The sequence below is a fragment of the Grampus griseus genome, assembly GCF_964374135.1.
Source record: "Grampus griseus genome assembly, chromosome: 16".
In the NCBI taxonomy this organism is placed as follows: Eukaryota; Metazoa; Chordata; class Mammalia; order Artiodactyla; family Delphinidae; genus Grampus; species Grampus griseus.
The window spans coordinates 56,198,384-56,220,908 of NC_139010.1; the positions used below are offsets into that span (position 1 = coordinate 56,198,384).

At 42.2% G+C, this 22,525-nt stretch overlaps 1 protein-coding gene and 1 pseudogene across 5 annotated transcripts in view; both read right to left on the reverse strand.

The window, feature by feature from the left end:
* Positions 1–4,938: 4,938 nt before the first annotated feature.
* The window catches only part of ARHGAP19 (Rho GTPase activating protein 19), a 61,442-nt gene continuing 43,855 nt past the window's right edge, over positions 4,939–22,525 (reverse strand). For 2 of the 4 annotated variants that reach the window (XR_014297916.1, XR_014297917.1), the window contains exons 9-14: positions 21,675–21,773; positions 17,531–17,641; positions 16,914–16,992; positions 15,834–15,852; positions 6,282–6,331; positions 4,939–5,058 (exon numbers count right to left, since the gene is read on the reverse strand). Coding sequence is in view for 1 of the 4 variants with exons in the window: in XM_082674264.1 (XP_082530390.1) it covers positions 15,839–15,852; positions 16,914–16,992; positions 17,531–17,641; positions 21,675–21,773 (303 nt within the window). In the remaining 3 variants the exon portion in view is untranslated. Of the gene's footprint in view, positions 5,059–6,281; positions 6,332–12,588; positions 12,659–15,833; positions 15,853–16,913; positions 16,993–17,530; positions 17,642–21,674; positions 21,774–22,525 lie in introns of those variants that run through there. The other 2 variants (XR_014297915.1, XM_082674264.1) reach the window with 2 other exon arrangements.
* On the reverse strand, positions 20,072–20,477 carry LOC309834904 (large ribosomal subunit protein eL33-like; annotated as a pseudogene). Its single transcript has one exon. The product of its transcript is annotated as a large ribosomal subunit protein eL33-like (transcript).

Below are 22,525 nucleotides of genomic sequence, written 5' to 3' on the forward strand. Positions count from 1 at the left end.
GTTCAAATATACACTTTAGGGACTTCTCTGGTGGTGCAGTGGATGGGACTCAGTGCTCCCAATGCAGGGGGCCCAAGTTCAATCCCTGGTCAGGGAACTAGATCCCACATGCATGCCATAACTAAGAGTTCACAGGCCACAACTAAGGAGCCCTGGAGCCACAACTAAGGAGCCTTCCTGTGGCAGCTAAGACCCGGCACAACCAAAAGTAAATAAATAAACAAATATACAGTTTAGCCTGGCCCTAAAGAATCTATAAATTCAGACAGAATACAAGTTATATTTTTCTGTTGCACATTAAAATAAACACTATAAAATTTGGAGAGTTCATCCAAAGTACCACCTAAAAGTCGTTTTGGGGAAATAGTGCCTTAAGTGTGGCCTGGCTCTCCCAAAACACACTCTACCCACCCTGCCCATTCCCCAGAGCCTCAATTTCTCCTTTGCCTCTCATCTAACTCCACACTTCCATCAGTACTACCTTCCTGGACCACTTAGTCCCACCCTTTCATCCACCCACCCATGACTCTGACATCCCTAAGGACTCCCCATGAAACATCACCAGCCCAATAAATACATACGGGATGACTGAACTCTGGGCCACCAAGATGTCCACGTCTGCTCCACAGCACCCCAGACCCCCATCCTTACATACTCTGCTCTATGCAGTACCTCCAGGAACTGTCCCTGGGCCTCCCTGCCCCAGTCTTTTCACCTTCTCTCTAAGAGCTAAACCCTTAAATCATTAGTACACAGTTAAAAATAATTTCCTTCATGCCCCTCAAAATCTAGTCCAGGCTGATCTGGACTAGACACACGCACACACACACAGATTTTCTATTAGGGTATAATATACATCGAGGAAAGCACACATAAGTGTACAGTTCAATGAATTTTCACAAACTGAACACACCTCTGTAACCAGCACCTGAGAACTTCCTCTTTCCCACTTGCCATTAATTACTGCCCACCGTCCACTCCCACCCGAGAGTGAGCACTCTATCTTCTAGTAGCATAGATTCATTTTGCTCATTTTTGTATTTATATATATGAAATCATATGGTATGCACTTTTATGTCTGGTCTTCAGCCATATTGTTATACGTAATTATAGATCATTTGTTCTCATGGCTGTGTAGTATTCAAAATTCCACTGTATTACTTTCCTATTCCTGCTGTAGCAAATTACCACAAATTTAGTGGCTTAAAACAACACAGACTTATTATCTTACGGTTCTGGTGGTCAGAGGTCAGAAATGGGTCTCCTTGGGCTAAAATCAAGGTGTCGGCAGGGCTACATTCTTTCTGGAGGCTTGAGGGAAGAATCTATTTCCTTGCCTTTTCCAGCTTCTAGAGGCCACCCATATTCCTTGGCTCATGGCCCCTTCCATCTTCAAAGCCAGCAATGACTGGTTGACTCTTTCTCATATCACATCACCCCAACTCTGATCCTTCTGCCTCCCTTTTCCACATTTTAGGAATCTTATGACACTTGGCCCACCCTAGTAATCCAGGATAATCTCTTTAAGGTCAGCTGATTAAGCCCTTAATCCATCTGCAACCTTAATTCCGCCTTGCTATGTAGGATAACATATTCACAGGATGTGAACATCTGGGCGGTGGCCTTATTCCACCTGTCACATCCACCACGCATCTGTCCATTGTACTGTTGATGAGCATTTGGGTCCTTCCAGTACGAGACTGTTGGTGAGCATATTTCTGTTGGGTTTAGACATATCAGTGGAATAACTTACTTACAGGCTAGGTGGCCAGCTTTAGCAGACACTGCCGATTTTTCCCAAAGTGGTTGAACAAATATAACACTCCCACCAGCTACATATGCATTCTACTTGTGCTCTGTGTTGCAACACTTGCTATTTTCCATGGCTCTCACAGACACCAGATGCTTCCTTGCCCCTCTGCCTTTCTTCGTGTCTGCAGGGCCCAAAATGTTTCACCTCCAACCATCCATGCATTTCCATTGCTGTTTCCAGGAAGCAAAACATTGTTGGAGAAAATCAGGCCATCTTCTGACCCAAATTACAAATTTGTGTGGCTACCTGTGGGCACTTATGGCCATTCAACAAGCCTATTACTTATAGAATCTTATGATGACAGCAACTTCAGGGGCCACGTATACTCCATCCTCTCACTCAGAGCAGTTGTATCACATGCACCATGATTGGTCTCTCATGTGCCCTCCAGAAAAGCTTCCCCAAATCTCTCAGCTGGACTCTGTGCCCCGCTCTCTGCTTCGACAGCACTCAGCTCTACCTTGCCACCTCCCACATCACATTAGAATCCACTGTCTCTCCCAGTGCACTGTGTCACAGGGGCAGAACCCAGATGATTGGACACAGCTCCTGCCCTTGCATCTATCGCTCAAGGCAGGAAAGCTCAAGCTCTCCTGTGTTCCTTAGTGACAGGCACCACCACTCTCAGCACATTTTCATGCAGGAAGGAACCAAACAGCGTCTCCAACAGATGATCTTTCTATTATTGGACAGGTCTGATCCAGTTCAGTACATTTACTAAGAGCCTCCACGGTGCCAGGTGTTGTACGAGGCATTGTAGAAACAATATGAAGAACAGCTCCTGCCTGCAAGGAACTCAGGTCTCCAAAAGCCTCACTCTTCTCATTTCCTGCCATGGGCCCCAGAAACAAGGGTCCTCCCTCCTCCACCTCAAAACAGATACAGTCAGCCGGGGAGTGAAAGGAGGCAGAGCCAACACACTAACTACAATTTAGGAGATGGGATTAGTGACAAAAATAATCTCCAGTGATAGAAATGAGATGGTAGCCTGGGGCAGGCACAGGGGGACTGACTGTAAAGTGGAACAAGAGAACTATCTGGAGTGATGGGGATGTCATACCTCTTAATTGGGGCGTGAGCTACAGGGATGTATACATCTGTCGAAACTTATCAAACAGTACACTTAGTAGAGTTGATTTTAAAAGAGAGATGGTTTCAAGTCTCCGCACTGCCTCTCACTGCCACTCACTGGATGGATCATCTCAGCCCCAAGTCACCATCTTTCCAAATCTCTGTTTCTGTCTGTAAAACGTCGTTTGTGAGCTAGTTCGATGATTTTCAGGACTGATTTTTAAAAATCTTACTCTAAGCCAGAGACAAGGGAGCTCCCTGGCTGAAGCGGGCGTGGGGAACCTAGTGTCCTCAGACCCCCTTCCCTCCTCACAAGGACCCTGAGGGGGCACCATTACTGCTAAGTCCCAAACAGATCTGACTGGCTCTGATTCTATGTCTGTCTCTGCTTCAGACTAAATATATCCCCTTTTCCTCCAAACCAGATGGTTTCCAGATTCCTCTGGAAAGAGCAGACTTGGGAGAGGGAAGCAGAGACCAAGAAGAGGACTATCCTCTCCTCTCCACTCTCCTCCTCTTTCCTGGTTCATTCAACGCAATACACACAGCAAGTGTTCAAGAAGTGGCTGCAGTACAAGACCCCTCATTAATGGTCAATTTCAGCTACATTCAAGGACTTCATAAAGCCTGGATTACTGGGGCATGAGGTTTCCACTAAATCCCAGGGGCTTTTCATCAGGGAGAGGCAGAAGGCTCTGGCCCTGGGCCTCCCAAGCTGAACAGAATGACTAATGGGTCCTTATGCCCAGGACAGTGGGTCATGGAGGAGGGAGGTTACATTTTTAATGTTTTCTCTCCTTTTCTGATTAGCACAGCTTCCCTTTCTGCTTTCAGTAGTTCTCTGCATCTAGAAATAGAAAAAGCCTTTTTTTTTTCTTTTCATTAGACCTTGTCAGTTTTATTCCAGTGGGTTTTTTAAAAAATGAAATAACTTTACTGAGATATAATTCATATACCATACAATTAACCCATTAAAAATGTACAATTAGGGCTTCCCTGGTGGCGCAGTGGTTGAGAGTCCATCTGCCAATGCAGGGGACACGGGTTCATGCCCCGGTCCGGGAAGATCCCACATGCCGCGGAGCGGCTGGGCCCGTGAGCCATGGCCGCTGAGCCTGCACGCCTGGAGCCTGTGCTCCGCAATGGGAGAGGTCACAACAGTGAGAGGCCCGCATACCGCAAAAAAAAAAAAAAAAAAAAAAAGTACAATTAAATTTTTTTAATATATTCAGAGTTGTGCAACCATCACCACGATTGATCTTAGAACATTTCATCGTGCGCAAACGAAACTCCATGCTCATTAGCAGTTATTCCTCATTTCCTCCCAACCACCCCAGCCCTTGGCAACCAATCATGAATCCACTTTCTGTCTCTATGGATATGCCTATGTTGGATATTTCGTAACAATGGAATCATACAATATGTGATCTTTTGTGTCTGGCTTCTTTCATTTAGCATGTCTTCAAGATTCATCCATGTCATACAGTATATTAGTACTTTATTCCTTTCCATTGCTGAATAATAGTCCATTGCATGGCTATACCACATTTTGTTTATTCATTTGTTGATGGACATTTGGGTTGGATCCACTTTTTGTCTACGATGCATAATGCTTTGAAGGTTTGTGCGCAAGTTTTTGTGTAGACATGTTTTCATTTCTCTGGGGTATATATCTAGGAGTGGGGTTGATGCATTATATGGTAGCCTTATATTTAACCTTTTTTTAAAAAAAAAAGCCTTCTTAATACCCACAAATTTCAGTTTCCACACTTCATAGCTACATTTTCATCCATATGAAAATACAGGACACACACACCACCTACAGTGAATTCATTAACTTAAAAAATATTCTGATGGATCACAACATGAACAAACACTAAACGGCAGCACCCCTCTGGGAGAGAGGCAATGCTTGGCGTACACCCTGACAAAGTCCCCTTGCAGGAACCCCACTGCCCCCAGGGCGGCAGCCCACTGGTACACACCTGTGAGCTGGATCACACTGAGGACTCCCAAAGCCAGCCATGAATGGCAGGAGCCAATCCCAGAGAAGCCAAAGGATAAACCTGTCACTGCTTTTCCTCTGTCCTCCCCTCTCCTCTCCAGGGCAGTCTCAGGACTAAAAGAAAAGAGAAGATGTGGCCACAGAAGTTGATGGAGTTGAGGAATAGGTTCTGGGGGAGAAAGGACAGACTAGGATTAGAGCCCCAGGGGGTGTGGAAAATAGTAATAAAAGTCATACACGTAATTTAATATTTTCTAGCAGCCACATTAAAAAGATAAAAAGAGATAAAATTAATTTTAATGGTATAATTTTATTAACCCAATATATCCAAAATGTGAAGAAGTAATCAATACAAAAATTATTGAGACATTTTTATATTTTCCTTTTCTTAGGAAGTCTTTGAAATCTGAGTGCATTTCACACTGAGAGAACATCTCAGTTTAGAATGGCCACATTTAAAGTACTCAAAATCCACATGTGGCCAGAGGCTACCATATTGGGCAATGCATATGGGAGAGCAAAGAAATGAGGAGACTCTCCCTGAGTAGTGCCCAGCAGTCGGGGGGTGCAGGGAAGTGTGTTTCAGTGGACGCCCACCCTCCTGTGTCTGGACACCATTCCTGGAAGGCACACAGCTGCTGTCATCCCAGAGCCAGCACTGAGCAGCTCTGGAGAACGTCCTGTGCAGAACTGGGACCCAGCCAGAAGCAGCACAGCAGTGTGCAGATGCCACGTGGGGCTCATGGACCAGATCCCAACCATGGAGGACTTGCATTTGGCTCCCATGTGTTTTTAAATCTCTTGAGTGGTTGTCGTTTTCATGACTTTACATTTCCTTCCTGGCTCCTGTAGACATTGGGGTATGTAACCCCTGCATAAGACCACGGTTCCTGAAGTCAGGCAGCCCTGCATGTTAACTTTGACTCTACCACTTTTTAGTTGACAACAGATACATTAAACTCTTCATATGTGTCTTTTACTATAAAATTGGAGGTAAGAATACTTCAGAGATGTATGATTTTAATGAGACAAGGAATTAATTGGCTAGTACAAAGGCTGGTGCATAATAAGCACTCAATAAATTGTGGCATTCATTTCTCATTCACAGACATGAATTCCTTAGAGTCCATACTATACTCCTCTTCCAGTATTGGAAAACTGGGAAGTACATGCACAGGAGGAGTTCTTAAAAGCAGCCCCCACTTCTATACAATGACATTGAGGAATGGCTTCTGTGCTCACAATTTTAAGGCAGTCTGTTTCCCTTCTCTGTTGCCCACCAGTATGGCTCTATTGAATTAAGCATTCCTCAGTACCGAGGCATTGAAAAGACTGATTTCCAGGAATAAAAGGGGAAAGCTAACAATGACACCAAGGGCCCCTCCTGCTAACCTCCATGCTGGTTCCAAGGTCGAAGTCTCTGGGGATCTGGGCATTGGATGCTGCAGATAAAGGATAAGATATTAATGAACAACTTGGCCATTGTTCAACCCTAATTTTTGCTTTCTGTTTTTGCTTTTTATGGGGAAATTAAGAGGCTGGGACTTAAAAGAAGCATCTAAACAAGCTTGATGGTCCCATCGTGACCCTCTAGCCTGGAGCTCAGGCTTCTTCACCATTCCTACCCGCCCCATGCAGTGTCCTTCTAATTCAGGAATGTAAGTGGCAGCAAAAGTGGGCAGCCCGCCACAGGGCACAAAAGCCCTGGAAGGGGGGAAACTAAGGAAGATTCTTTCTTCCCAGTTCTCTCTTTTCCCATCACCCCTTCCCACTGTTTTTTTTTGTTTGTTTTTGTTTTTTTGCCACACCACGCGGCACGTGCGATCTTAGTTGCTCAACGAGGGATCAAACCCACGCCCCCTGCGTTGGAATGGCAGAGTCTTAACCACTGGACTGCCAGGGAAGTGTCCCACTTCCCACTGGTTAATGCACATCTGCTTCTTCATTCCTTTCTGTGATTCATTATTAATGATTATGTGCTCAGCACTGTACCAGGCATTTTGATCCTCTTCCTGTTTTCCAGAATAACTCCTGTCCCTCCACCCCTTTTTCTTTTGCATTACTCTTGTTTCCCCTGTACTATCTCTAAGAGTCACTCCACATTTCACTCTAAAAAAACAGAACTGGCTCCTTCTTCTATGGTAAATAATACAAGTTGGTCCTCAGGGGATGAGGAGAAAAGGGACAGTTTGAGCAGCACCTAGGGAGCTAACACAGCTCAAGAGGAGCACATGGGCAGGTAACGGAGCAAAGACAGCAGCAGAGTTCTTATTTCTATTCCGAATTTAAGTAATTCCTTTGTTATCAAAAATAACTATGTCAGCATCAATAAGCTGCTGATTATAAAATGTATCCTTGGCAGAGAGAGAAAGAATTAACATTGAATGGATACTTGCCATCTGCCAGGCACTGTGTAAGGCTAGTGGTTCTCAGTACTTAGTGGTCAAGGACTCCTCTGGGATTCTTGTGGAAGCTCTGAAATCTCTCCCTTAGAAAAATTCAAACATACACAAAATTTTACATAGAATTACAGGAGCAAAAGATTCCTGAAGCACAATCACAGACTCCAGATTAAAACCTTTTACGCTAAGTCCTTACCTCTGAGAGCATGGCATCATTGAGACGACATTGTTATCCCCACCTTACAGAGGAGGGAACATGCCCAAGCCCATATACATAAGTGGCAGAAACAACATTTCAACCAGAGTTGTCTAAACACTACAACTTGCTGGCCTAGATGAAAATGTCACTTGGTTTTTACTGTTACTATAAATATCACTCCTTATTTTTAAACGAGGAAATAAAGATTATGTGTGAAACTAAAATCTGTGCAAAGCATTCTAGACTCAGCCAAGGGAAATCAGGAAGCTCAAAATTCCCGGAGGTTCCAATCCCATTTCCTATCAGCCAAAAGCCCTACTCCCCCTGAACCCACCCACCCAGCTGGAAAACAAACCAAAGACGCACTTTTCTTAGATTTCATATTCCTCAGAACAAGAGGCAACCTCTATCATAATAGCTCAATTAAACTCAAAAAAAAATTTTTAAGAGGCAACCTCTCTTTAAAATAATCCATCAAGGACTTCCCTGGTGGCTCAGTGGTTAAGAATCCGCCTGCCAAGGCAGGGGACACGGGTTCGAGCCCTGGTCCCGGAAGATCCCACATGCCGCGGAACAACTAAGCCTGTGTGCCACAACTACTGAGCCTGCGTTCTAGAGCCCACGAGCCACAACTACTGAAGCCCATGTGCCTAGAGCCCGTGCTCCACAACAAGAGAAGCCACCGCAATGAGATGCCCACGCATTGCAACGTAGAGTAGCCCCCGCTCGCCACAGCTAGAAAAGCCCACAGGCAGCAACAAAGACCGAACGCAGCCAAAACTAAATAAAATAAAATAACTTTATTAAAAAATAATAATAATCCATCAGTCAAATGTGAATTAAGAGACCAGTCAAAGCCTACAGATATGAAACAAAAGAAATTTAATTTCAGAATATTACATGAATATAAAAGAAAAACAACGCATATGTTTCTTTACAGTTACATATATATATAAATATATATATATGATATAGTTGAATAAGAATGAAAAATAAAAAATGGTTAGACAGTTAAGAAACCTTGTTTCTCTTGTTGAGCAAGCTTGGGGATAGCGAAAAGGCAATCCTTGCTATGAAGAAAGGACCCTGGGGCAGGAGTGTTTTTCCCAACCAGTTCTGCTGGTCCCCAAACATGTCCGGGGGAGTGCTCAATGGCTCTTTAGCACCTGCTGTGGCCACGCACACTCCAGTTTCCATGGTAACCCAAGCACTCAGGCTATTAAGTACTTACTCCACCTCCTTGCTAGCCCACGCATCCACTCTCCACCTGTGGAAGGAGTTCAGCATTACCTGTCTAGGAAAGCCAGCTCTCCTATAGTGAGTTTTAGATTGGATTAATTACTACTGGTCTGAAAAGCTTGTGCATCTTAGAAACCCAAATCTTCCCCAAATTCTAGAGCAATCCTGCCAATTGCTAGTATCCAGTTTGGATCAAGGTCCTGTCTTCAGTACCAAGGCTTCCAGATGCAGGAGGGCAGGGATGAGGCTCTCTCCTGGGGAAAGGAGTTCTACTTAGAAAAGACTTCAGAATGAGAGCCATCAGTTTCAAGCATCTGTGCGAGGCCCTGTATGAAGGAAGCAGACAAAGTCCAGAGAAGTCATTCCCAAGATGGCTTCCTCAGTTATGCATGGCCACACAGCTAGTCACTCTGGGACCACAGGTTCTCCTAGAAGGCAGTGTTTTAAACCGTATCCTAACACAGGTTTCTGTGAGAAAAGCTGAACAGAAACACTGCTGTTCCAGAGGAGAGAATGGCCCTGCTCTGACACTCTGGAACCACTGGCTTTCTTACAAGCCAGCAAAACAGCCACCTCTGGAACACCCAGTGGTCAACAGTTAACCCTATACTACTCCATTTCCCAAGGGTACCCCCTCGTCATTCCTAACTCTGGAAAGACATTCAGGGTAACGAGCTTGTGGAGGATCAACTGCGGTTTCAGTTATGATCAGATACCACCTCCTTTAATATGTTTTGGCACTCAGGTACAATCAGTATCACCTAATCCTCTATTCACTGCTGCAATGGAGTCTTTCAAACCAGATTCATTGGTCCCAGTGCAAAAGTCAACCATTGTAAAAGGTTAGAAACTCCAGTGCCCATGGTTTTCACTGATTCAACCAGTATAGCTCGCCCAGTACAGATGTGAATCAAGGAAGTGGTCTGCATTTTTTATGCTTGAGCCCTCTGGCATAAATACACTGCCCCATAGTGATATCACATCAAAACCCATTGCAACTGACCCCAGAAAGAAATGAAATTTTAAAAGCAACAAGAGGCATTTCCAAAGAGATTGTTCCAACACAAAAAATAAACATAGAAAACAGAGTTTTAAAATATTATAGATTTTAAAAATTGTTAAATACTGGCTCAAAAATATCTGCCCACCAAGTCAGAAGGGCAACAGTACCCTTCTGGAGCAAATGCTAAAGGGTTTTTGTTTTTGCAAAGATTCCGCAGGATTAAAATAGTTACATATTATAAGGCAGAAGGTTACTCTGTTTATTTCTCAAATTTGGATTCCAACTAGTTCACAGCTTCTGTTAAAAAAGAAAAAAGAAGGAAAAGACCTATCATACCCTTACAGCAAGGGAAATCATATTTAATAAATACTTTAATGAAACACACATACCCAAATACCCAAATAAACTGCCCAAGCGGGTAAGCTATATAAAAGCATGTGACAGACATCTCTCACCACCCCAGCCCTGGAACACGAACCTGGATTACCAGTTGCATTCAACCAAAGAAAGTCTCCTAAATCTCAGCTACCTCCCTTAAACAGAACCACAGAACAAACTCAATGACAAGGAGGTATCAGGTCACTGCTCTGCTCTCTCCACCTATGCCAGACCATGTTTAACAGACCACACCACTATGGAATGAGACACTTAGACAAATAAAGAAAGCAAGTATCAAGTTAAGGGAGAACACACTTTAGCCTAGGGGCTTCCCTGATGGCGCAGTGGTTGAGAGTCCGCCTGCTGATGCAGGGGACACAGGTTTGTGCCCCGGTCGGGGAAGATCCCACATGCCACAGAGCGGCTGGGCCCGTGAGCCATGGCCGCTGAGCCTGCGTGTCCGGAGCCTGTGCGCCGCAACAGGAGAGGCCACAACAGTGAGAGGCCCGCGTACCGCAAAAAAAAAAGAAGAAGAACCCTACACAAATGAACTTGCTAATAAGTATTTTTAAGAATTATATAAAACTGCTCTAGAGAAAGGGGCTTCTGAGCAGTTTTATACTCCTAACCATCTATTGTTCACAATCTATCAAGTTGGACAGCCAAATTTTACATTTTTCTCTACTACTGCTGTTACAGCAGCAGAAGAAACAGAAAATACGGAAGCCAGGACTGACATCCGGATGCAAAACCAAACTGTGCTCCCCAGACTCATCTTTTGTTTCAGCAACAACACAGCATTTCAACTGTTTAAAAATAGGTCAGCAAGTCATGGTTTGCTGGGCAACTGCCCCCCCACTGAGGCCTGACTCAGTTCTGGCACACAGGGTGAGAAAGGTTACACACCTAACAGAGCAGGCACAGACTAACATTCCCACCTGCCCTGCTGCTCTCTGGGCAGTGAGTTCTCACACTAGATCAGAGCCATGCCACTGCTCACCTCAAACACATGTGAACATCCCAACACGGTCAAAGCTCCAGCCCATCTCCAAACTACTCCCTATGCCCATCTTGACAAGGAGAGGGGTGGGCCAGCAGCCACCCTTGAACATGGGTGATAAACCACAACTGCTTCCAAATAAGACCATTGTCTACTTTAAATCTCTCAGCCCTGTGGAGACTGATGCTCACTTCCTCCCTCTGACTCCAGCTGGCTCTCAGGAGACGGTCCAGCCTGCACACCTGATCCCTTAGAAGGATGCAATATAATCCCACCCATCAAGAGTTGTCCTGGCCATGAAGCCAGCCCCATCCTAGTCCCTCTCCAGAGCTTCCACTACATACAGGAGTTTCAGCAAGTCTCAAGTAAGCTGTTGGTGATATTCCTTGAGTCCCAGTGATTTGTCACAGAAGTACTGGCACCACACTGGCACCAGAGCTGTTTTAGGCGAGAGGAAACTGAATGAAGGAAAGGAGTTCAGCAACCACACAACTATTTTTTTTGCGGTACGCGGGCCTCTCACTGTCATGGCCTTTCCCATTGCGGAGCACAGGCTCTGGACGCGCAGGCTCAGCGGCCATGGCTCACGGGCCCAGCCACTCTGCGGCATGTGGGATCTTCCTGGACCGGGGCACGAACCCGCATCCCCTGCATCGGCAGGCGGACTCTCAACCACTGCGCCACCGGAGAAGCCCCACACAACTATTTTGACATCACTGAGGAAAGGGGAAGAGAGGAAAGGAGAGAGAATGGAGGGAGGGAAGAAGGGCCACAGTTTAATATTATTTGTTTAAATATTGTATCATTCTGAATTCTCCTTTTTTGATACTGCAGGCCAAATACCTACAATCTCAGGCCCAAGAAATAATAAAAGAATTTCCAGGAAAGCTATAAATTCTTTGGACAAAAATAGGTATTGAGGAGTAAAGCCTCATAAGTTAAAGAGCTTTCCCAAAGCTTAAGGTGAAAAAGAGAGGAAAGACATCTGGCTTAGAGCCCATTTTGATTTTTTACCTTTTAAAATACACAAACAACAAATAAACAAGAAACAATAACCAAAACATCTCCCAAAACTATCAAAATAGAGAAAAGCCCAAGCTATCGGTTAAAAATAACATCAATCCACCAGGATTGACAGCACTTTTTAAAAAAATCACTGGCAGTTGAGCACAGATTTCAAATATTTTAAAAATAGAATCTGCCTAAACAAATACATGGAATGAGCACAGGAGTCTGCCTGGTTCTACTCATTTACTGTGCTGTCTACGCCGATTTGGCTGGTTAGTGGTTTCCCCATAACGTTTTTTTTAAAGAGAGAGAGAGAGTCGCTAGCACTGGTTCAGCAGGCAGAGTCTGTAGATGTCACCCACTGAGTGGGGCTAGAGGCGTCAGTCAAGTCACAGGATTAGTTGGCTTTCACAATTCAACATGCAGCAAGCAAGCTGCAAGTCCAAGCTTCTCTGTGAGTGGTAATGGCACCTGGCCCACAAAAGAGAAAATTCTGGGTGGACAACAGGAAACCTCTGGATCCTTCAGAGGAATCCTAGGCTGAAAGAGAAAAAGGAGCATTAAACACATTTATAAATATTTATTTCTGCAAACAGTCCACCCAAAAGCTAGAGAAATCTATACTTATTATTTTCTAAACTGAGGGAGAATTGTTTACTCTCTACCAAGTACACATCACTTTGTCCTCCTGCTCTAATCTCAGTTCATTAAATCATCTTAATGGCAGTAACAGCTACCTGTACTAAGTGCATATTTTGTGCTAGGTGTTGCTCTGAGTTCTTTATGTATATTGCCTCATTTACCCTCACAACAACCTGTGCATGAGGTAATGCTCTTGCTATTTTACAGGTGAAGAATGTGAAGCCTACACAAATAAACTTGCCCTAAGATATACAGCTATTAAGGCTGGGAACTGAGGTTAAGAATCCGCCTGCCAGTGCAGGGGACACGGGTTCGAGCCGTGGTCCGGTAAGATCCCACATACCGCGGAGCAACTAAGCCTGTGCACCACAACTACTAAGCCTGCGCTCTAGAGCCCACAAGCCACAACTACTGAGCCCACGTGCCACAAGTACTGAAGCCCGCGGGCCTAGAGCCCGTGCTCTGCAACAAGAGAAGCCACTATGATGAGAAGTCCGTGCACCGCAATGAAGAATAGCCCTGGCTCACCACTAGAGAAAGCCCGCGCACAGCAACGAAGACCCAACACAGCCAAAAATAAAAACAAATAAATTAATTAATTTAAAAAAAATTTTTTTAATTAAAAAAAAAGGCTAGGAACTGAATCCAAGCTTAACTGAATGCAAAGCTCATGTTCTTACCACCACTACACCTCTCACCGGCGAATGTTTACTAAATGCCTACTAGATGCAAGGCAGTCATTACTGGGGGGAAGAGAAGAAGACGGGGGCCACGAATATATTAAGTCTGGCCTTTGTCTTCCAGAAGAGAAACTAGCTACAGCGATAAGACAATACATGTGAAGCAAATATCTATGATAAATCACATTAAATGTCAACATTTTAGTAATGTCAATAAGAGTTCAAAGGAAAAGCTATATCTGTCTGGGTTAGCCAAAGAAGGTTTTGAAGACGAGGTAGGGTTTAGGCTGGGCTTTGAACAATGGGTAAGATTCTGACTGCTGAAAATAATGCCCATTAATAAGTAGGTGCTGAATCAGCAGTTCTCATCAGGGAGTGATTTTGCCCCCTCCCATGAAGGGGACATTTGGAAATGTCTGGAGGCATTTTTGGTTGTCACAATTGGGGGAAGGGTGCTACTGGCATCTAGTGGGTAGAGACCAGGGATGCTAAATATCATACAACGCACAGGACAGCTCCCCACAACAAAGAATTATCTGACCTAAAATGTCGATAGTGCCAGTTGAGAAACCCCATGCGAAATAAATGTCTTTGGGAGTACACTATTGATGATAATAAAATTGCATTATCTTCTTCAAAAAATACTTGTTCCTGGGCTTTCCTGGTGGCGCAGTGGTTGAGAATCCGCCTGCCAATGCAGGGGACACGGGTTCGAGCCCTGGTCCAGGAAGATCCCACATGCCGCGGAGCAACTAAGCCCGTGCACCACAACTACTGAGCCTGCGCTCTAGAGCCCGTGACCCACAACTACTGAGCCCACGTACTGCAACTACTGAAGCCTACGTGCCTAGAGCCCATGCTCTGCAACAAGAGAAGCCACCACAATGAGAAGCCCACGCACCACAACGAAGAGTAGCCCCCGCTCGCCGCAATTAAAGAAAGCCTGTGCACAGCAAGGAAGACCCAACACAGCCAAAAATAAATAAATAAAATAAATATTTTTTTAAAAAAAATACTTGCTCTTTTTATAAAATCACCATCAAAAAAATCTTGGATTGTATTCTTTATGTAAAACAAATAGATGGCAGGCACTTGGATCTGGGGGCTTGGAGACTGAACAGAGTTCAGATCTGGAGGTGCAGGCTTGGGAGCAGATATCAAACAGAGAACAGAACTGAGCTGCAGAAGGAGACCAAACTGCTAAGAGGGGGACAAGCAAGAGCAGGAACAAGCAGAGAATTTAAGACAGAGCACTGAAAAACATGAAGAGGTGGAGGGGGAGGCAGACAATAGTAAAGCACTGCAGAGATGAAAAAAATTAAAGAGGAAGGAGGAGAAGGAGAATAGTGTGAAGTCATGACAGCCACAGGTGTTCCTAGTTAGAGGAAGTGAGCAGGGAGAGGGTAATGTGAAAATGCCACTGCTTAATCCAGTGGGAGGTCATTCATTATCTGTGGGCCTCCACTTTTCTGAATCACTAACATTTTTAAGAATCTTATAAAAACTATATAATCTCTCCTCCAGAAAAATGTACATATGCACCTACACATAAAATTCCATCAACAATACCAGGAACTTTATTAGAGCCCTTAGGAAGTCCACAGTTAACAGGAAGAATCCTGCTCTAAAACGTCTTGGTAAAATATTAAACTGACTTTTTTTTTTTTTTTTTTTTTGGCTGCGTTGGGTCTTTGTTGCTGCGCGCGGGCTTTCTCTAGTTGCAAGCAAGCAGCGGCTACTCTTCGTTGCAGTGCGCAGGCTTCTCATTGTGGTGGTTTGTTGCAGAGCATGGGCTCCAGGCACGCGGGCTCAGTAGTTGTGGCACACAGGCTCAGTAGTTGTGGCACACGGTCTTAGTTGCTCTGCGGTATGTGGGATCTTCCCAGACCAGGGCTCAAACCCGTGTTCCCTGCATTGGCAGGCGGATTCTCAACCACTGCACCACCAGGGAAGTCCTGACTTATTTTTTTAATGCATTTCTTTCTTCCAAAAGTAGAGCTGTCGACATAGAAAGACATTTCTTGATTATCTTCAAAAATGAAAGCAAGAAAAGGTGTAATTGATACAATGTATCCTTCAAAAATAACTTATGCTGGGACTTCCCTGGTGGTTCAGTGGTTAAGAATCCGCCTGCCAATGCAGGAGACACAGATTTGAGCCCTGGTCCGGGAAGATCCCACATGCCGCAGAGCAACTAAGCCTGTGCGCCACAACTACTGAGCCCATGTGCCTAAAGCCCGTGCTCCGCAACAAGAGAAGCCACTGCAATGAGAAGCCTGCGCACTGCAACGAACACCCAACGCAGCCAAAAATAAAAATTACTTATGCTTGGTTTTGACTTATGAAGATACAGGTAGAAATATTTAGACACAGAATCCAAACGCCAAACTTACCTCAATCAGACAGCCCAGCCTAGAAGCCAGAGGCAACAAGGAAAGAAAAGAGAGTTCAGATAATTCATTCAAGGATAAGTAAGAAGACCACACTGAAATCTAACTTCCTATAAAAGAATAAAGATTTATCTATAAGGATTGGGCTTGTGTTCTCTTTCTATTGCTGATGTCTCAAATAGTAATTATGCTCATATCTCTGGTAAAATGAGCATATCAGACCAGAGATCGCTTCATCTGCAACACAAGCCTTATAAAACAAGACCAAGCCTCACCCAGTTTTCTTCAGTAACAATTACTACTACTTGTTAATGCTTTAACAATCACAATGTGCTTCCAAAACATAATTTCAATTGAGCCTCATAAGAAATCTGGGAAGTAGATATAACTATTATCCCCATTTGCAGAGGAAGAAGTAGGCTGAGAATGAGTGGTTTTCCCAGGCCAGAGGACTGATGCCTCAAATTAGGTCTAACTACAAATCCCCTGGCCTTTCCAGTTAGCCACATGGCTTCCTCAGAGGAAAGCACAGCAGCCACTGCACTTCACCAACTGAGCCTCCGACAATCAGCAGTCCCAGCACTAAATAATCCTTTTTACCCTAAATATCCTCAAAAACATATTGTATGATATGATTTCCAGGGTCCTTCAGCATGAGCTGTTTATCTGGAAAGCTTTATTGAATAAACAAAGCTAAAGTTTGTGCAGAAAAGGAACATAACTATTCCATGTTTACTGAACATCTTCTCAGCACTCCTGTACTTGGTTTCACAAGTTAGTTTACACTTGCTTTTAATTTGCTTAACAAGTATTCTTAAGATATTTGTCACGTGTCCCATCTGTCCAAGAATGCAGGGACCGTGTGGGTCTGTGTTCACAGCTCTGCCCCTCAGCACCTGGGACAGTGCTGAGTAGTTGCTCAATAACCATCTGCTAAATGAACTCAAGGGCAGGACCCAGCCTTATAATTTTTACATCTCTTCTGACTACAACCATACCACACTGGGAATTCAAAATATGCTACTGACTAGAGACAGAAAGGAACTACATTAATAAGACACACAGAATAAGTACAATTAGTACCTTTTTTCCCCTCTTTCTTCCCCTCAGACCATTTCAGTCTTGTTGGTGTCATCATGACAGCTGGAGAGCCAGAAAATAACTGTGACAAGAAAATTTTATAGTGGCTTAAATGTCCTAATGTCATTTCTATAGACAGACTTTACTAACAGAGGAATTATTTACTTTTTCAATTTCAATATGAAGAGTTTTACCAACGTATTTAGATCTCATTAATCTTAACTGTTTTATTTCTGGCTTAATGAAGTAACCATTCTTGGGATAACCTGAAGGACCACTCCACATGTACTGCAGTGCCGAGCAGGCCTGGCTCAAATGTTACCCACCCTGTGGAGTCTCCCAGTAAGAACTGCTCCCTCCAGCACTTTGTGTGTGGAGCTATTTCACTGCATTTGTCATTTCTGCTTATGACTGGCTATATCTTCCTTGAACTCAAAATGTTTGTTGAATGAATCAATGAAAACCTACAGAAAGAAGTCAGCATAAATGAAAAGACTGGGGAAAAGGCGTAGTTGAATATGGCCCAAAGAAACACAGTAAAACAGACGACAGTATATTAATTTTCTTCCTTTCTATAAATGAACACATACAAAGAGAAAGTACAAAGAATAGTATCTTACTAAATTTATATTTTCTTTGCTGGCTCTCTTCAATTCATCAATGGCTACAGATTCTGGAGTAGGGTACTTGTTTTTCTTTTCTGACATCATCTGATTTCCCAGGACCTTCCGCTGATTTAGGAAGAGAAAATATTTGATTTATAAACATCTACAATATCTATATTATAATTACACTGGTCTTCAAAACTATAGTTTCTTAGGTTAAAAAAAATCTCAGCTCTTTGATAAATTCCCCCAGGCATCTTATACAAGAGAGGTCAAAGCATGTTACTAAAAAACCTGAGATCACTGCCTTTCTTTAGGTGATCACTATTCCTCTTTAAACAAATTAAAGGGCTGAAATGTTAAAAGCAACTTTCTAGTTGATTTAAACCAACTAATACAGTCCAATTACAGTGCTCCTGAGGCCATAAAAGAAACACCAGTTACCTACCAGTATAATTTTTTCCCTAAAGACATATTGTCTCTGGCACCTTTTAAGAGTCCCCTCCTCCCCCTCCCCACTAAAAGACACTTACACTGGGTCCACTCAAAGATTCTGCTTCCCTGTCATGTCCTCCTCACACAGGACTGGAAAATTTGGAGAAATTCTCTAAGAGTTTCTAGTACAGCCATAAAAGGGTACGGGCCTTCTTAAAAGGGTCACATGACTATACTGATATTCAGAGCAAGACTAAAAGCCCTTTCATCTCTGAACAGCTTAAAAGCTAATGTAACCTACTGTATCAGTTGACAGTGACAATTCTACCATCTTTGAAGAAATCTTTCTTTTTTCCCCTTAGAGAATAAATTTGAATTCCAAAAAAAGGAACATATCAAAACTAGAACATTAAACTTTAAAATATAAATATTAGTAGGAATATTCTGTAATAAATTATTTACATGAGACGAATTTTGGAGGAAAAAAAGTCTAGCCAAAAACAAAGTATCAAAGCAGGATAGAAATCAAACAGCTAAAACACAGAAGTGCTAGAAAAATAAGGCCAGTACATCTTCCTTTCACAAGTCAGATATCACCTCAGAGTAAGCTGAACTGGGGATACCAGGAGCCACAGGACTAGCTATAAAAGCTAAAATTCAGCTTCCAGTGAATTTTTTAACAGAAATTTCATTACTCCTTTGCTATCGAGCAGAAACCTGCATCTATTATTAGCTTGAAAGTCTCTTCATTTATAATGAAAACAGTTTACCCTTCTGTCCTATAAAACTTGCTAACATTGTGTTTAAAATTATTTTTCTAAAATGTTTTCTCCTGATACAATTATAAACTCTTTTATAACTCTAAAGTTCTAAATGCTCTGAAGAGGGCAGCTGCCAAGAAGGATACTATATTTTTACATTTCAAGCAATAATTAGCAACACTTCTAGAACCAACTGCAGGAGAAGAGCTCACTATGAAGAGAAAACCATACCCATCTAACTTCAGTTAAAGAAACATGTTTGACTAACACACAGAGAAACACTTACTGGACTGTAACTTTTCTTGTTACCAATCATCTCTATGACAGGAAGTCAGAGGGAATGACAGACTTCCAAGTAAAATGAACCAAGGATGCTCATTTTACTTGCCACGTCTAAGCAGGTGAATACACTTTTGGGGTTCTAGCAAAGGGAATTTTTTTTAATTATGGTAAAATATACATAACATAAAATTTATCATTTTAACCATTTTCAGGTGTACAGTTCAGTAGTGTAAAGTACAGTCATATTGTTGTGCAACCATCACCACATCCCAGAAATTTTTCATCTTCCCAAACAGAAACTCTGTACCCATTAAACAATAATCCCAATTCCCCCCAGACCCTTAGTCCCTGACAACCACCATTCTACTTTCTGTTTCTATGGATTTGACTACTGTAGGTACCTCATATAAGTGGAATAATACAATATTTGTTCTTTTGTGACTGGCTTATTTCACTTAGCATGATGTTCTCAAGCTTAATCTATGTTGTAGCATGTGTCGGAACTTTCTTCTTTTTTAAGGCTGAGTACTGTTCCATTGTTCATATATACCACATTTTGTTTATCCATTCATCCATCAACGAACACTTGAGTGGCTTTTGCCTTTTGATTGTAAATAATGCCACTACAAACATGTATACAAATATCTGTTCATATCCTTACTTGGAATTGCTTGATTATATGGTAGTTCTATTTTTAGTTTTTGAGGAACTGCTATACTGTTTTCCATAGTGGTTGCACCATTTAACATTCCCACCAACAGTACACAAGGGTTCCAATTTCTCCACATCCTTACCTTGCTATTTTCTGTTTTGTTGATAATAGCCATCCTAGTGAGTGTGAATTGTTATCTCATTGTGGTTTTCATTTGCAGTTCCTTAATGATAAGGGATATTGAGCGTTTTTTTAATCTTCTTCAGAAAAATGCCTATTTAAATCCTTTGCCCTTTTTTTTTTTTCTTTTGGGCCATGCTGTGCAGCATGTGGGATCTCAGTTCCCTGACCAGAGATCAAACCCATGTCCCCTGTAGTGGAAGCGTGGAGTCTTAACCACTGGACCACCAGGGCAGTCCCTGCACATTTTTTTTTTTAATCCACACTTTTATTTATTTACTTTTCAGTAAGTTTAAATCCTTGAAGGGTACAGCATCACATGGATTCTGTGTCCAATGGCCTTAGCAGGAAGGTTGCTTTGGAATTTGGCACAAACCATGCCACTGTTTCCATGAGCACGAGTTATCTTTTCCCAGATTACTCTGGTTTTGTTAGGTTTTCCACCAGGAGTTACTGTGTTGTTCTTTGCTTTGTACACGTAAGCACATCTCTTGACTAGATAGAATTCAGTTTCATCTCGAGCATATACACCTTCCATTTTCAGAAGAGCTGTGTGCTCCCTCTGGTTCCATAGATCCCGCTATAGCCAGCAAAAATGGCCTTGGACCACAGCCTTCCAGACATATTTGTCATTTTAGAAGTCCTGTTCCCAGCAGGCCTCCACAGGGTCCAAGATGGCTGAAAAAGGCCCTGCGCATTTTTTAATATGGATTGATTTTCTTTGCTGTTGTTGTAAGAGTTCTTTTTATATTCTGGATATTAACCGCTCATAAGATATATATTCTGTAAATATTTCCTCTCATTCTGTGAGTTGCCTTTTCACTCTGTTTGATGTCAAGCAAACCTAATGTCCCAAGGCTACTGGCCCCAGTGGATAGGATTGAGTGAATTCTAAACTGCTATTAATGATAATAACTACAACCAAAATTAGAGTAAGATGAAGTTGCAACTGCTAACAACTACAGTTTAAAAAATACACACACACACATATATATACATATATATATATATATATACACATATATATATACTACAAGGTATTTTTTTTAAGAGCACAACTTTTAAGCAAAGATCTCCTTAATGTTGCTGGATTTATAAATTTTAATAATGTTAAACAATTTTAAAAAGAAAACCTGTAGAACACAGAACAGTGCTAATCTCTCTCCAAGTTAACTAGTTAGAACCTTGCCTTTGTTTATGCCTGGAAATTTGAACCCCATAATCAGCTATCTACTGCCACCTGCTGGCAATATTCCTTAACTACAAGTTCAGATCATCAATGAAGACTCAAATAAATTGAACCTACAGACAGCGATGGTAGCAACACCACAGAAGTACATATTGCATTTGTTTTAAAAACAAGATTTTTAAAGAATTTGAGACAAAGGAAGAGAACAAAACAACTGATCAAAATATTAAGCTCACAAAAATCTGAGTTACCTAAAACTCATTAGCCTATTAGAAAACCCATTTCCAGTCTCTGTCAACTTTCTCACTTTTCCATAACTTTAGCAAATTGCACAATGAAGTATGTAGCACAAAGCAGGTCATGAACCAAAAGAGATTCTCTACTCAGGGATGAGGACTCTGTCCTCAGCCCCAGAAGAGACAAAAGGACCTTTATTTCCTTTATCCCTTACTTCTCCAATCATAGAGCCCCTTCTCTGATTTGAAACACAGAAACATGCTTTGAAAAATAAAAGCTTTTCCAAATTCTATTCTTTTCCCCTTACAAGTGAAGCCTTCATAGAATCCCAAAGAACAGAATAAAACTGTTTATGCATAAGAAGAGTCAGACTGTTAAATTTTCTCACGATCAATGCTGAAAATGACAGCACAGTGTACCTACCTTAATAAGGCCACTGAAGGATCGTGAACGGGCCCTCTTCTGCACCCGGAGGGTAGAAGGTTCTCGTCCTGGTGTTTGGGTCTCAGAATGCTTATTAAACTAGAAGAAAATATAAAGAACATTTTGTTAGTAGTCTCCCATCAAGAGATAGCATTCTGTGACAATCAATAGCTAAGTGGAAATACCCAGAAAAGCCCAGGAATAAGTGAATCTGTACATACATGGATTAGTACGTTGGCAAGCAAATCACAAAGGCAAAAATTATGCCACCAAGAAGAAGTCAAAATGTATTAAATTAGTCTGAAGGTAAATTAAATTAAATAAAATAATACACACCCCAAAACAATCAAATTGGAATCAGATCAAGCTTCTAGAATTAGATCTAACTACCAGTTTATAGCAAATACAGAGGACTAAGAAACATCTTAAGTAATACCACAGGGATGCAATCAGCAAAATCCAGACTGTGGGAGACAAAGAATCTGGTTTCTTTCACAAACAAAGTGCAAAGAGAGAGAGAGGATGGTTTATGTGTGTTTAAATGCAATGTGCTATCTGTATTGGATCCTAGAACAGAAAAAGGATATTAGTGTTAAAACTGGTAAAATCTAAACAAAGTCTGTAATGTTACTAGTAATGTACTAATGTTAATTTATTAGTTTTGACAACGTTAGCATTAGGAGGAACTAGGTGAAGGATATGTGGGAATTCTGTACTTTCTTTGCAATTTTTCTCCCAACCTAAATTATTTCAAATTGAAAAGTTTATTCAAACAAACTTCAGCAATTTTTAGGGAGGAGAAAAATAGGAGGGGAAAGAAGGATGGACCTATATATTAAAAGAAACCTAGT